Source organism: Pogona vitticeps, chromosome 4 (genome assembly GCF_051106095.1).
Source record: "Pogona vitticeps strain Pit_001003342236 chromosome 4, PviZW2.1, whole genome shotgun sequence".
Lineage (NCBI taxonomy): Eukaryota > Metazoa > Chordata > Lepidosauria > Squamata > Agamidae > Pogona > Pogona vitticeps.
The window spans coordinates 86953174-86968763 of record NC_135786.1 but is presented as its reverse complement, the minus strand read 5'-3'; the positions used below and the strand labels follow the sequence as shown (position 1 = coordinate 86968763).

The following is a 15590-nucleotide window of genomic DNA, read 5'->3' as shown; positions in this document are numbered from 1 at the left end:
GAGGTAGATTAAAAGGAAATGTAGAGCTGCATGTCATCAGCGTACTGGTGACACGAAGCTCCACACCCCCTGATGACCCCGCCCAGCGGCCTCATGTAGATGTTAAACAGCATTGGAGAGATGATCGACCCCTGTGGGACCCCGCAATTGAGGCTAAACAGGGTCGAGACCCTCTCTCCAAACTGTACTCTCTGGGGCCGGTCCTCCAAGAAGGAACGGAGCCAAGCAAGCGCTAGGCCACCTATTCCTAACTCAGAGAGCCTCCCCAGGAGGATACCGTGGTCAATGGTATCAAAGGCTGCTGAGATGTCGAGGAGGACCAACAAGGACATATTGCCCCCATCGGCCTCCCTCAACAGGTCATCCATCAGTGCGACCAGTGCCGTTTCCGTACCATAGCGCGGCCTGAAGCCCGACTGGAATGGATCCAGAGCACTGGTTTCGTCCAATAGTGCCTGGAGCTGATCTGCCACCACCCTCTCGACCACCTTGCTAAGGAAAGAAACACTGGCGATGGGCCTATAGTTTCCAATGTCGTCCGTCGCCAAATTTGGTTTCTTCCTAATGGGCCTAATGAGTGTCTCCTTGAGAGACCCATTAATTATTGCGGTGGCCCATTCAGTTGTTACAGGCCTGGCTGCTTTGATTAGCAAGGCCGGGCAAGGGTCGAGAGAAGAGGTGGAGGCCCGACAGCGATCAAGCACCTTGTCCACCAAATCTGGCATCACAGGCTGAAAGGAATCGAGAATAACGGGGCAAGGCGGAGCGCTGGACATCTTGGTTTGATCCATTTTATTTAAAAAAGGAGAAAGGTCCCGGCAGATGGCCTCCACTTTAGATTTAAAAAACGCTGCAAATTGGTCAGGTGAGATGCTAGTGGGAGGCCCTTCACCCAGACCAATTCCGGATAGATCGCGAACTATACGGAAGAGTTCCGCCTGCTGATTAGAAGCATCACTTATCCGGTCAGCGATGTAAGATCTTCTGGCAGCCTTTACCTTGGCCAGGTAATGGTTAGTTGCGATCCTGACAGCAATTTTGTTATAGTCCGTCGGTTTCCTTCTCCACACGCACTCTAGCCGTCTCCTTATTCGCTTCATTGCTCGTAGGTCCAGGGTATACCAGAGTCCTGGCCGAGCTCTGCTCCTGAGAGGGCGTTTGGGTGCGATCGTGTCAACAGCCCTAGTAGCAGTGGAGAACCAGCCGTCTACCAGAGCTTCGACAGGAGCACCAGACAGTGCTGCTGGAATCCCTCTCATGGTATCCTGGAATCTCATGGGATCCAGTAACCTTCGAGGGTGGACCATTAAAATAGGTCCCTGCTCCCTGCTCCATTGCGAGGTTACATTTTATCAGGTGATGGTCCGACCATGACAAGGGGACTGACACGAGGTCAGCCACCATTGGACCACGCTCACTATTCTCAGTGGAGAATACCAGGTCAAGCATATGGCCGCCCATGTGGGTGGGACCGTTAACATGTTGGGACAAGTTCAAGAAAGCCATGGTTTCCAGGAACTCAAGAGCTGGACCGGATACCTCCGCCTCCGCATGGATGTTGAAGTCACCCAGGATCAGAAGTCTCGGGGACTCCAACAGTGCCGTGGAGACAAAGTCCGCCAGCTCCGGTAGGGAGGTGGCTGGGTCACGGGGAGCGCAGTAACCCAGCAAAATCCCAATACCGTCCCTGGTCCCAAATCGCACATGAAGGGCCTCCAAACCTGGCCTCACAACCGAGGAGCGCCTTGTAACCTCTAAAGATTTTCTATAAACAATGGCTACTCCCCCCCCACCCCTCCAGTCTGCCCTGGTGCTGGACTGCATAGCCTGGGGGCAGGAAAGGGTTAAAGGAACCCCTCCTTCCCCACCCATCCAGGTCTCAGTTATGCACGCCAGGTCTGCATCCTCCTCCTGAATAAGGTCTTGGATAAGCTGGGATTTATTGGATACAGACCTGGCGTTCAACAGCACCAGGTTCAGAGTAGAGGGCCAGCTGGCTGTCTACCTCGATTTTGGCAGTTGGTCACAATGTCAGAACAGTGAACAGCCTTCAAACATCTGTTCTCTGTTCTCCTGGCACGAGTAGGCACTGTACCACCGCCATATCTCCCTCTACCCATAATCACCCGGATATTAGAGCCCTCGCTGGGGAAGCAGGCCCTCCTCACCATGTCAAGCAGAAAGGTAAAAACAAAAAATAATAGAGATAAAAAAAGAGGGAAGAACAAAAAGAGAAAAGAAAAAATACACTATAAAATATTAAGCAAATCAACAAATAATAACTAAGTATAAGCATTAGTGACAAAAACATTTACAATGATATTAAAACTACAAATAATAAAAACATAAATTAAATCACATCAAATTAAATTGTTCTAAATTTCCCCTGATGCAATACTAATAAAGTCCCTTGGAGATTCGACCTGTCAACCGGCTGGACAGGGACCAGTAGGGCCAGTTCTCTCTCCCTCACAATCGTCCAGAGTTTCACCCAGGGTTTCGCCCCACAGCTTTGCCAAAAAAAGCAAAAGCCTCCACAACCAGCGCCAGAGAGTCCAGCGGTCTCTGTTCCAGTGATCAGCTTCAGACATGCTGATAGTACTCGGTTCTGGGGGAGGGGTAAGGAGGGCAAGCCTCTAGCGTCCGGGTCGTTTCCCTCCCCTCTCAGCCAGGTGGCTGGTGTTAAAGAGGGGTGGGGTAGCCCGAAGCAGCAGCAGGGCCTGGTCCTGAAGGCCAAGGGAGTCCGGCCAGAAGATTCTCCAGGCACTCTCTCTCACCGGGTGCTTGGGGACGGCAGATGTAACAGGAACTCCCCCGGAGGCAGGAACACTGCTCTAGCACGGCCCTGGCAAGGCTTCTGGCTTTTAAAGCCTCCCTCCCCTCTCAGCCAGGTGGCTGGTGCTAAAGAGGGGTGGGGTAGCCCGAAGCAGCAGCAGGGCCTGCTCCTGAAGGCCAAGGGAGTCCAGCCAGAAGATTCTCCATACACTCTCTCTCACCGGGTGCCTGGGGACGGCAGATGTAACAGGAACTCCCCCGGAGGCAGGAACACTGCTCTAGCACGGCCCTGGCAAGGCTTCTGGCTTTTAAAGCCTCCCTCCCCTCTCAGCCAGGTGGCTGGTGTTAAAGAGGGGTGGGGTAGCCCAAAGCAGCAGCAGGGCCTGGTCCTGAAGGCCAAGGGAGTCCAGCCAGAAGATTCTCCAGACACTCTCTCTCACCGGGTGCCTGGGGACGGCAGATGTAACAGGAACTCCCCCGGAGGCAGGAGTTAAAGCATGTTGTGCTGATTTTTTCAGCACAAAGACACACAGGCAGGCTTTTTAGGTGCTGAGCAAGCTTCCCCAAGCCTCTTCAGAGCCAGCCGATCAGCTGTTAGGCGGGGAGAGGAGGGGGCAGGAGCAGAGAAAAGCACAAAATGGCTGCCAGGCTCCCTGCTGGGTGCTGGCTTTTAGCTGTTTCCTGCTCTTTTTCCTGCAGTTCGGGGGCTACCAAGGCCTGGTAAGTGACTTTCTTTTATTTATTTTTAAGTTTCTGACCCTTTTTTTTCCCTCCAGAAGCCTCTAAGGGGAGGGAGGGGGCACTTTTTTCCTGTTCGTAACTCGAGGGAAGTTCGTATGGCGAGCTGTTATTTCCCTATTGGGCGGGTTCCTAAGTCGAAAAGTTCGTATGTAAAACCGTTCATAAGTCAAGGCCCCACTGTATCACAAGCTACACATATATCTGAATTAGTATAATAAAAGAAATTCAGCATACATACAAAATATCTCAATTCCTACTTGCACTACTAAACCACAAGAAACCAGCAACCTACAGATATATAACTTCCTCCCTAAGACAGCTACAACAAAAAATGTAAAGAAGATATGTCAAAACAATATAGAATTTTGCAATGTATTTTGTAACATGTCAGTTTAAAAGAGATTAATTCCCTTTCCACCTCTTTCCCACAAAAGTCACAATTTAAGTATTTTATATAGGAATTGCCACTTTTTCATATCACTTGAATATTTGTGGGTATTTTAAGGAACTTAAGCCAGAAACAACAATTCTTGTCAAATCCCAACATATTTGGCATTTTAATATAATTAGGTTGGGTGCTTAAGCAAACTTTCTATTAAGTAAATCTCATAAAACTCAGTGGGATGCTTTTAAAGTAATCCACAGAATTTCAACTAGCAACCTCTCACCATGACTTAAAATCTAAACAAACAAACAAAAAACAAACAAAAAACCTAAAAAAGTGAAAAGAAAGTTAAAACAAAACAACAAAGAGTAAACAAAAGCTTGGAAGTGCACTCATAGATATTGTTTGCATCCAATCTGTACATAAAAATATTATTAAATATGGTGTTCACAATAGCCTTCTTAAATTACTGTTTAAAAATGCACCTAAGAAAATGATTTGGAAATGAACCATCCAAACTACAATTCCATACTGACCCCAGCTGACCACCTTCCTTCCATTTCTCTCTCTCCCCTCCTCTTCTTCTCTCCCCTTTTCCTCCATCCACTCTGAGATTAGTCGGTGCCATCTGTTTTTTTAAAGTGTTATTGTTATCAGTTTTAATATTTATATCTTCATGTTTTCTATTTTATGAGTTGTAACCCACTCAGAGTAGTGCTGTGACACTAACGGGAGCAGGATAAAAACTGAATAAATAAAACAATTAAATAAATAAACTATTCATATAAATCTGCTGTATTAATGTGAAACAGACTAAGCATTTTGTAAAACACACGTCACACACTTCTTCATTATCTTTAGTTTATAATTATGTTGATTACAATTGTGGTTGTGGTGATGATGATGTGTCACCAACTCAATTCTGACTTATGGCGACACTTTTCAGGGTCTAGGTAGAGAATACTCAAAAGTGGTTTACCATTCCCTTTTTCTGTGAGGTGCCCTTGGACTGTGTAGCTTGCCCAAGGCTACACATGCTAGCTCTACTCCCAAGAGGCACAGTAGGGAATACAACTCGAATGTTTGGCTCTACAGCCAGATACCTAAACCACCAAGCTATCCAACCAGCTTTTCTGTTTATACACCATATAAAATCTACTATAAATCACATTTTTGCTTAATTTCTACATCATAATCACAAAAAAATACATACATTTACTGTGCATATTTACTGCCACTTCAAAAGAACATATTATGTTTATTGTTAAACATTTCCTTGTTAAACAAGTTAGAAAAGTAAACAAGGGTTAAAACAGAGAAGGCATGAACATAAACTAGATACAACTCGCAAGACAAATGGTTTTGGCAATGTGGTTGATGACTTGCAAGACAAATGTTCATATGGCTGTGCTTCGCAAGACAAATGTTTTCCATTTTTTGTTCCTGCCTCATGTTTGCTGATTTTTAAATGTTTTTCTATGATGTTTAAAAAGTTAAAAAATTTTGATTTAATTTCTTTAAATCATCTGCACAATATATATGGTTTTAAAGAGCACTTAATAAACCCTTTGTAAACCAAATTTGACTTTGTTCTGACCTTTTTTGCCCACAGGAACACATTAATTAGATTTCAATGCATTCCTATGGGAAAACGCATTTCGCAAGATGAATTTTTCGCAAGACAACATTAACCGCGGAACGAATTAAATTCGTCTTGCGAGGCACCATTGTATACACTTATTTAAAACATTCCCCAAATCACAATGTGATCTTATATTCTCTGAAACGCTAGAACTGAAGCAGATGGCAAAATCCTCCTCTTTCTCTCTCACTGTATTCATGTATGTTTATAGTCCAATTATGAATTTAAGCATGAACTGCATTACACTGAGTCTGTTCTAATCAGAACTGTAATCATTGAAAGTGTTAATGGGATGCCTATCTCTTTGACCACCCATTACACTCATGGAATATTTTCTCCTTGAAGACCTCACAGTTTACATTTTAAAGCTGCTTTTAAGCTTTATTGACTATAATCTGCCCAGAGATATCTGGATAAGGCAACTAATAAAAATGTTTTTTTAAAAAAACAGGAACAAGTGCCTAGTTTTCTCCTTCAGAGTTTGCATCATAAATTTTCCACTTAGATTTTATAAAATTTAAGATACATGTAGTTTCTGGTAATTTCTTTATAATTTTAGTATATATAACATTGAGATTTGGCATTACAATTGTTTTCTTTGCTAAACTGTTTTTAAACGATAAAATTTTTGTGTCTCTTTTAAGTACCATCAGTCTTTGGGAGCAAGTTGGTAGATGGCAGAAAAACATGCATTGATTGACAGATTGATTTAGATTTATACCCCGCCCATCTAGACCAAAGGTCTACTACTGGTGGCATTACAAATTTAAAAACACTGAAACCGATTGTTTGTATTGTTTGCCATTCATGAATTCAGGTTATGTACAGTCCAATGTACATCACATAACATTATACAACAAATATATGGATAAAGAAAGGCAGAACTACAATAATTCCTAAAGTCTAATTATGTTATTATGACATTGTCATGCTAGTGTGCAAGGATAATCCTACTTCAGAATTAATCAGATCTGACCACAGGTACTTACTACCTCTTGAACAGCAGCTACGGTATAAGCTGATTTAGAGGTTAGTTTCTAAAATCAAAAAGTGCCAGAATTCAAGACTGCCTAAACCATGCTTACTGAGTAGATCCAAGATTAGAAGGGTATGGCTCTGATTTTGCACACATACAGTGGGGTCTTGACTTAAGAACGGCTTGACTTAAGAACCACTCTCATAGGAAAATATTGACTTGACTTACATACTTAGATTTGAGTTAAGAACTGAAAAAAAAACACGTGGGAGGCAGGGAAAGTGCAAAATTTGAACTTTCAGTTAACTGTTGGCCAGTGAAAAGGGTGCCTGTCTGCTTCCTCACTCCTCCCAGCGTTTAGAGAGTGGACTGGGAGACAGTCTTCAGACTGCCTGGTACTGCCTGGACTGTATTTTCCCTGCCTTCCCTGAACCTTTCTTGACTCAAGAAAAAAAGAAACAAAATATCCCCCTCTAGTGGTCGAAGGCAGAATAGCAGCTTCCCATTATTTTCTATGGACGGAAAAGAGCAGATATGGATCAAATGGTTTTCAATGCATTCCTATGGGAAATGCAGATTTGACCTGAGAACTTTTTGACTTGAGAACCGCCTTCCAATACGGATTAAGTTCTCAAGTCAGGACCCCACTGTACTTGTTTACTTGACATACATGATATTTGCTTTTTTAAAAAGCAGGCTATATGGAAGTCAGCATTTAAAAAGATACTTTCAGAGGTTGCGTTTGCAAGTTGAGTACAAAATCTCTTCTTTACAGCTCTGGTTCTTTATTTCTTTGCAATAGTTTTAGTATGCAGAATCTTCCACTAGTTTTCTTTTTTGTTTAACTCTCTTGGCTATAAACTAAATTGATGAGAACCACACAGAGGAAAGTTGGCTTCATGTTCTGCCCACAGTTTACTATATATTCATTGTTCTGGTCAATTGCCAAAAGAGAACAGCATACATTGGCTGAAATCCTTTAGTGTAATTCTGTGATCATAAATGCTGATGATCTAATCAGATGTAGATGTTAATCTTTAATTTAAAGTTTCCTAACCCACATCTGGTCAGGTTCCAAGGCTTCCTAGGATCCCTTTCAGCCTGGGGAAGCCTTACAGAGCCTTGGGATGGAGCAGGAGCCTTTAATATCCAAAGATCGCCACCAATGCTCCCAGTGATGATTCCTACCTTGTTCCACCAAAATCAACCAAGAAATTGGAAACCATCTACACTCTTAGAGTCTTGATTTAGATGTAACACTAAGCTTGTGCTTCCTGGCTTCTGGTCACGTTAGCTATTCCTACACGTAGGATAGAAGCAGGAACAGTAAGTCATTATAGACCACCATTCTGCTTGTGAACAGAATTTTGTCCCTCACTATCTGCGAATAGGACCATTGCATTGCACAAAAAGCCATTTTTCATATATCTTGTGTTTTTTGAAACACAAGAATGCCCCCAGTGAAAGTACTGTAGTGTGTTTACATTTTAAGTGTGAAGTGCATCAGAAAAAGAGGCTAGCTTAAAATTGTGTCTGTATGAAACATTGTAATCAGGTAAAAATATTATTGGTTAATTCAGTAATCACTGGTCTTTTCAGCCTAACATCAATTACATTAAATTTTTGGTCTCGTTATACAATTAGCATGATCCGGTGTGAGTTTTTACTGTGATTTTGGAAGCCAATGTTCAAACCCTTCAGCCAGGAAGCTCCTTGAAAAGTCACTTGCTCTCCCAACATAACCTACATTACAAGGTTAGAATGAAGCTAAAACAACATTCTGTGTTGCAAACATCATCTCAAATAATATGAAAAGACACACATATAGTGCCTATGATATTATTTGGCAAGTTAATGTCTTTTACTCAGAATTTAGAAAACTTATATTAAAAAGCAATAGTTATAATTCCAAGAATGCCAGAAGTGTAATTATTATTATAGTTACCTTTATGCTTATTTTTAAAGCTACAGTACTGTTTCTTTTAATTAAAGTTAAGTAAAGCAATTGAAATACAGACACATCCAAATGGATGCTGGTCTGAGGTACCATACACACCTCACACCTACCTTGTCATAATCTGAAACCCACAACAGAACATGAGGAAGGACTTTGACTTGGATATGTACTATTTGATGAGGTGACACCACCATAACTAAAAAAAAAAATTCTAAAAAGCCTACAGTTGCACTGCAAAAGGAATAAAGCTATTCCACATATATACAATTATGTTATGTAGTGATACGTTTACAATTAAAAAGAAAACTAATGACAAGTAACTAATTCTTCTTTTCACAATTATTATATACTGGTTACCCTCTCCTACACACTACTCAATTTTGTGTGCATGAGGCCCTAATCAGCAAGCTGTTTACATGCAGAGAAGCCTGTTTCAATGCATTAACCATATTTGGTAAACTGGAGCTAAAACTTCTTTATTTTATGACTTTCCCCTCCAGAAGTGTAGGTATAAGGATATCAACAATTCTAAGTTGTTTAATACTTTCAAATGCAAACTGAAGAAATTGAAGAAATAAGCATTTAAAGTAAACAGAAAAGTATGCAAGGCAACAAACTGACAAAAGAAAGTTTGAATGGTGTTACATATTCTGCACCCTGCGTGCAAACATTTTAAGAAACAGAACTACAGACTGGGATCCACCTGCTAATCATATAATGCACCACTTTAGCTGTCAATGTTTTTCTATATTTAGTATACAACATTCTACAGTTTGCCATTACAAACCAAGTAACCTCCGCACACTTACTTGATCTCTCCCACAGTGCAGCAGGTTCAGAGAAGCGAGGAGACACATTTTCCAGAGCTACTTTCAGCTCACTTGAAGAACTCTTGGAATGCCTGTGAAAGAGTCTGTTGGCAAATCCTTCTAGTCTCTGTAAAGCATTAGCAGTCCCTGTGCTCTGGCTACCTTGTAACTCTCTGGGTGCAGCCATCTATACACATTTAACATATATGTTAAAAGGAACAAACAATTCTGAATTTAAGAGCTTAACACAGAAGCCAAAGGCTAGGCATGTGTCAGACTTCCTGTATGCAGTATGTTAAAGCCACAACTGCTGTTCTGCTTCCTGTTAATATAAAACTAAACTTCAAGAGCTATTCTCAGCAAAAGCCTCTTGATATCAGCTTAGGGTGGTGACTAGCCTGCTGTTTGCATGTTAACATTCCCTCTTCCCCCAAAGAAGGCACATGGTGATAAGAACAACTTTAAGCTTGCCAAATTCACAAGGGGTACTAGAAGTCAGATCTGGAAAACATGCCATGTCTGTGTACGCACATACATATACTCTATGTGTAACACTATGCTTAAGAGTAAGCATTTAAATTTAACTTCTGTATACTTTATTGGTAACACTGAACCATGCAACTGGTTTTCTGATCCAGTTTTATGGAGTCATAAAAAGTGGTTTTTGTAGCATTTTATCTACTAGAAACACATTAGGATGACTGCATATGCCTGCTGAGTTCCCCACAATGTGCACACTGTATCAACCTTTTACATGTGGAAGGGCACTGTATGCAGAGAGAATTATCAGGAACACAAAGTAGGAAGGAGATCTCATACGCACCTTCTAAGAGGTAACTGAATATCTACTCACACTACTGAAGTATCATCTATTGCTATCCAATTGCAGAGGGAACCTAAGCACCATATACTGACACACTACTTACATTTACCCTGGGGTTTTGCAATTAAAAGCAGCTTAAATGAACAGTTTCTATTAAGATGGGGGGGCAGTTAAGCACTTCCTCTAACAATTTTCTCCAACTTTCTGTCTCCACAGGATAACCTGTTTTGGACTACAACGTCTACCAACCCCATCTGTTACTCCTTATGCTGATGTTTCTAAAGTAAATTTCTAAGGCCAAGACCCTGGAATAATAAATTAGAAAACACAAAATGACCTCTAACTAGTTATTTAGTGAGTGTGCCCTCCGAAATAAACAAATAACATTCCTAGGTTGTTTCTTTCTATTGCTCAGCATAATCAATTCTCTTTTTGTGATATTTAAGTCATCTAGAGAGGAACAACGTACCATGAAATGAAATAAAATATTCTAAGCACTTTTTGTCCCACAGCACTATTCTGGCTTCTGTGTCTCAACAATCTAGCGATATTTAGACTGCAGTAAGAAAATGGTGGCGCTGCGAGTTAAACTGCCAGGGACGTGGTGGTGCTGCGGGTTAAACCACAGAAGCCTCTGTGCTGCAAGGACAGAAGACCAGCGGTCATAAGAATGAATCCATGTGACGGAGTGAGCTCCTGTTGCTTGTCCCAGCTCCCGCCAACCTAGCGGTTTGAAAGCATGCAAAATGCAAAAATGTGAGTAGATAAATAGGTACCACCACTGTGGGAAGGTAACGGTGTTCTGTGTCTAGTCGCGCTGGCCACATGACCACGGAAACTGTCTTCGGACAAACGCTGGTTCTGTGGCTTGGAAACAGGGATGAGCACTGTGCCCTAGAGTCGGACACGACTGGACTAAATGTCAAGGGGAACCTTTACCTTTACCTAAAAAAAATGTATGCATGATATTGATGCAAATTTCTCCTTTTTCAGATGCAAAGAAACCCTCCAACAACCCAAGATTTAAGAATGTGTTCCAAAACCAGGTTATCACTCGCCTAGGTTCCTGTGCTATTCTGTCTATTTGCATATCTGTCACAGGAATTCATGAACAAACAGAAGAACAAAAAGTTATTTAGCTAACAAATAACAAAAACTACTGTAACAATTAGTCATGGGGATGAATTAAAACATTTTTCTGTCATCTATGTACTTGCTCCCAAAGACTGATGGTACTTAAAAGAGACACAAAGTTTTTATCGTTTAAAAACAGTTTAGCAAAGAAAAGAATTGTAATGCCAAATCTCAATGTTATGTACACTAAAATGATAAAGAAATTGCCAGAAACTATATGCATCTTAAATTGTGTAAAATCTAAGTAGACAATTTATGATGCATACTCTGAAGGAGAAAACTAGGCACTTGTTCCTGTTTTTTTTTTTTTAACCATTTTTATTAGTTGCCTTATCCAAATATCTCTGGGCAGATTATAGTCAATAAAGCTTAAAAGCAGCTTTAAAATGTAAACTGTCAGGTCTCCAAGGAGAAAGCATTCCATGAGTGGTCAAAGAGATAGGCATCCCTCTGATTCATGGACTTCTGGTCCTTTGTATTTGTCAATTCCGGAGACCCTGACGAATATGAAGGTATGAATATTTACCCGTTTTTATTTATTTCCCTAGAGCCAGGCAGACTAGCCTTCCCTCTCAGCCTGCTGAATAGCTGATCAATGGGCCCATAGGCAGAAGGGAAAAGCTAGCCTAGCCTAACCCCCTAGCCTGCCCCACGCCCCTTCCCACTGTCCCTGTCACCTCCTTACCTTGGCCACCCATGCCACCACCATCTTTGCAAATACTCCAAGGGAAACTGAGCTGCCCTTTGCAAAGATGGCGATGGAAGCTTCCCTTAGGGCATCGGAGCTGGCTCTAAAGGAATCCGCAACCGGCTTTTGCAAAGATGGCAGCAGCAACTTCCCTTAGGCAGCCAACATAAGGAGGTGACAGGGCAATGGGAAAAGGGCAGGCTGGGGGAGTGGGAGGCTCAGGGTTCAGCTTTTTTTTAAAGACAGCCACAGGCTATTTCTAACACACACACCCTGATGAACTGTTGAACTGATGTGAGGTTCATTAATTCACCTGGGGAAATTTGTGGTTCGTCAATCTTGACAAAAGAACCAAAACGAACCACCATTTTGCCAATTTGTCCCCATCTCTAGTAACAATCTGTATGTTTCTACTTACATCCTTAACCATAAAAACCTTATCTCAAGGATAGATATTGGAACTTCTGCAGTTCTGTTGAACAGTTTTATAGTGCGTAACATTGTGCCTTGTGTATAACCACATGCAGTGGTGCCTTGACTTACGAACGCCCTGACCTACGAATGTTTTGAGTTACGAACAGCTCCAGAAGCTAAATATTGCTTTGCGTTACGAACAGAGCTTTGACTTACAAACGAAAAAAAAACTTCCCTGTCCTTTTTTTGACCTAAGTTCATCTTAGGTCAAAAGAATAAGAAGAAAATTCTCCCCCTAGTGGTAGAGTACAGATTAACCGGCTTCGACATACGAGCCGTGCCCTGACATAAGGACAAAAACCAGCCAGAACAGATTACAGTGGTGCCTCGCTTAACGATGTTAATTGGTTCAAAAAAATCGCTATGGGAAAACATCGTTAAGCGAAACACCATTTCCCATAGGAATGCATTGAAAACTGGTTAATCCGTTCCAATGGGAACGGATTGCCGTCCTTAAGCGAAAATCCCCATAGGAAACATCGCTAAGTGAAACAATGTTTTCCCCAAGGGAAAGCCATTCAAAAGCACTGAAGCCGGCTTCAGTGCTTTTGAATGGCTTTCCGATGTCTGTTTTCGCTCATTTTTAAGTGTCTTAAAATGTTTGAAACCTGTTTTAAATGCTTGGATTCGGTAGTGCACCTTGTGAAACGTGCAAACTTAATTTGGTTTTGTTCTGAGTCTTTGTTAATTTTTGGTGATTTTTTGTTTTCCCCATTTAAACCCACTGAACGGACAGTGCTTTCTTTCATGTATGTATGTATGTATGTATGAATGAATGAATGAATAAATAATTTTCGTATCATTTGTAGGGTCCCTATCTGCTGGTGAGGGGACCCAAGGCAACTCACAAAGTTTCAGGTCTTTTTGCCCTCATCCAGCCCGTAAGTGAAACCAGGAACTGGTTTAGAACATGAAATTAGATGGAAAGGAGAGACAGAGTTGGGTGTCATCAACATACTGATGAAACCAAACTGCACTGGATAATCTTTCCCACTGGATTCATATATATGTAAAATAGCATGGGGGACAAAACAGAAGCCTGAGGGCCACCATAGGTCAATGATCAGTGTTTCAAACACGAATCTCTCAGAACCACTTTTTGAGTTCTCCCCTTCAGGAAGGACTGAAACTACTGTAAAACAGAGTTTTCAGGTCCCATCCCAGTCATGGCAAAGAACGGTACCATGCTTGATAATATCGAAAGCCACTGAAAAGTCCAGTAAAATCAAAAGGGATTCTTTTTTCACTTGTTCTATCCAATTCCCAGTGTAGGTCATCAACCAAAGCTGTTTCCATTCCACAGTCACACCTGAAGCCAGACTGAAATGGGTTTAGATAATTCACTTCATCCAAGAATCCGTGGAGCTGAAATCCCCACATTATAGTAGTTTGCCAAGAAATGGGATATTTGAGACAGACAGAAGCGTTGTCCCGTAAAGTGGGGTTCAAAAAGGGATTCTGAAATAATGGTATTATTACTGCCTTCTTTAAGCATACTGGCAACCCTGCCCCGCTCTAAGGAGGCATTCATCACTTGCCTCACCCCTTAGCCAGTCCCCAAACTGGCTTCTTTTATAAGCCAGGAAGGGTGTAGTCTAGCAAACATGTGATGGCTTTCACTTCTCCAAGAGTTCTGTCCACATCCTCAGGCCGCACCAATTGAAATGTATCCACTATAATAGGGCAAGCAGAGGCCAAAGTTACATTCAGAGGACCTGTATCAACTACAGCACGCATCTGGAGATTCAACATTGAGAACCACTGGCATATTACATTGTAAGAGCCAGAAACTCTCATTTATCTCTCACCAGTCAACCAAGAATCATAAACCACGGTTTGTTCTTGGCTTATGATTCTGAACAGAGAAAAACTCTTGATAAACACATATAAGCAAACAAGCCATGGAAGATTTGTGGTATGTTTATTCCTGTTCTACTGGAAATAGTTAAGCAATTAACACTAACATAGTGCCTCATCTATGATAAGCTAACATTCTTTAGAATCTGAGATTATTGTTCCATATTGCAAGGGTTCAACTTTAGGCTCCTTCTTTTGTTCAAATAAATCAGGAGATTTTTGTAATTTAGAAACAGGTGTGATGTTTATTGGTGTGTTTAACAAATAACTGATGTCAACAAAATTGTTCCAACGCTTTTCTCCTTCTGACAACGGGCCAGTCAGAGGTTTCCATTCTTCATCTAGGAACGGGTTCCCTTCACCCGAGTTCCATGGACCTGGCCAGTCTACCGATAAGTTCGGGTTCACCGTCTGTCCTGCTTCACTTTCCAACAGGGGCACAGTGTCATTGTCCTGGCCATCCACCCACATGGAGCATCCGATGGGTCCTCCCTGTCCTTTCCTCCTCATTTCACTCACCCTCCATTCCAGCCTCTCTCTCTTTTCTCTCTCTACTCTTTCTTTCTCCTCTCAGTTTTCTCCAACACACTCTGGATTCTGCTTCTCCCCAGTAAGAGGGTCTTGGGGGGATCTTTTTCTGTAGTCCACCTCCTCCTTAGGGATCCTCAATCTTTCCCATGCTCCAGTCCATGGGTCCTCCATCCAAACCCACTCCCAACCTGTTGGTAACTGTTCCTCTCTCCTTTTTATATCTGCCTTTCCCGCCTCTATCTCCACCCTCTTCTTCTGCTCTACTCCCACAGTTTTTTCCTGAGTTCTTTCAACCCTTAACTTTTGTAATTCTCCCTCTATTTCCCATGTATCTGTCCCTCACTGTTCTGTTCTCATGGGAGGTGAGATGGGCAAGGTCTGTATCTCTTTCTTGGCTGTCAGGGGGAGGGACGGCACTCCAGTGAGAGGGCTACCACTCTCACCCCGTCTCACACATATGAACATAACCAATGTGAACATGCTAAAAAAGGGATGCCTGTGTGAACACATGCATGCATACACATGTGCACACACTTTTGTGTTGTATTAACATGTTTTTATCACCTCCCCAATACAAACTTCAACTAACTACTTGTAAAAAATATAAGTAGTCTTTGATTCTCAGTAATCTAATAAAAACTTATCATAGGCATTTTCAGCAGAAATCATAGTGGTATCACAACAGGACTATAAAAGGAATGACTTAATATCAATAAGTAAAATGAACACATACAGTGGGGTCTTGACTTAAGAACGGCTTGAGTTAAGAACATTTTGACTTAAGAACCGCTCTCATAG

General features: G+C 41.8%; 1 protein-coding gene across 2 annotated transcripts in view; it reads right to left on the bottom strand.

Moving 5' to 3' along the window:
- The window catches only part of PRKACB (protein kinase cAMP-activated catalytic subunit beta), a 103573-nt gene that overhangs the window by 37099 nt on the left and 50884 nt on the right, over positions 1 to 15590 (bottom strand). Inside the window, exon 1 of one of the 2 annotated variants that reach the window (XM_020795064.3) lies at positions 9286 to 10356. The exons of the other annotated variant lie outside the window; for it this stretch is intronic. Within the exon in view, the coding sequence (XP_020650723.1) occupies positions 9286 to 9472 (187 nt within the window). The 5' untranslated portion in view covers positions 9473 to 10356. Of the gene's footprint in view, positions 1 to 9285; positions 10357 to 15590 lie in introns of those variants that run through there. 2 annotated transcript variants of the gene reach the window in all.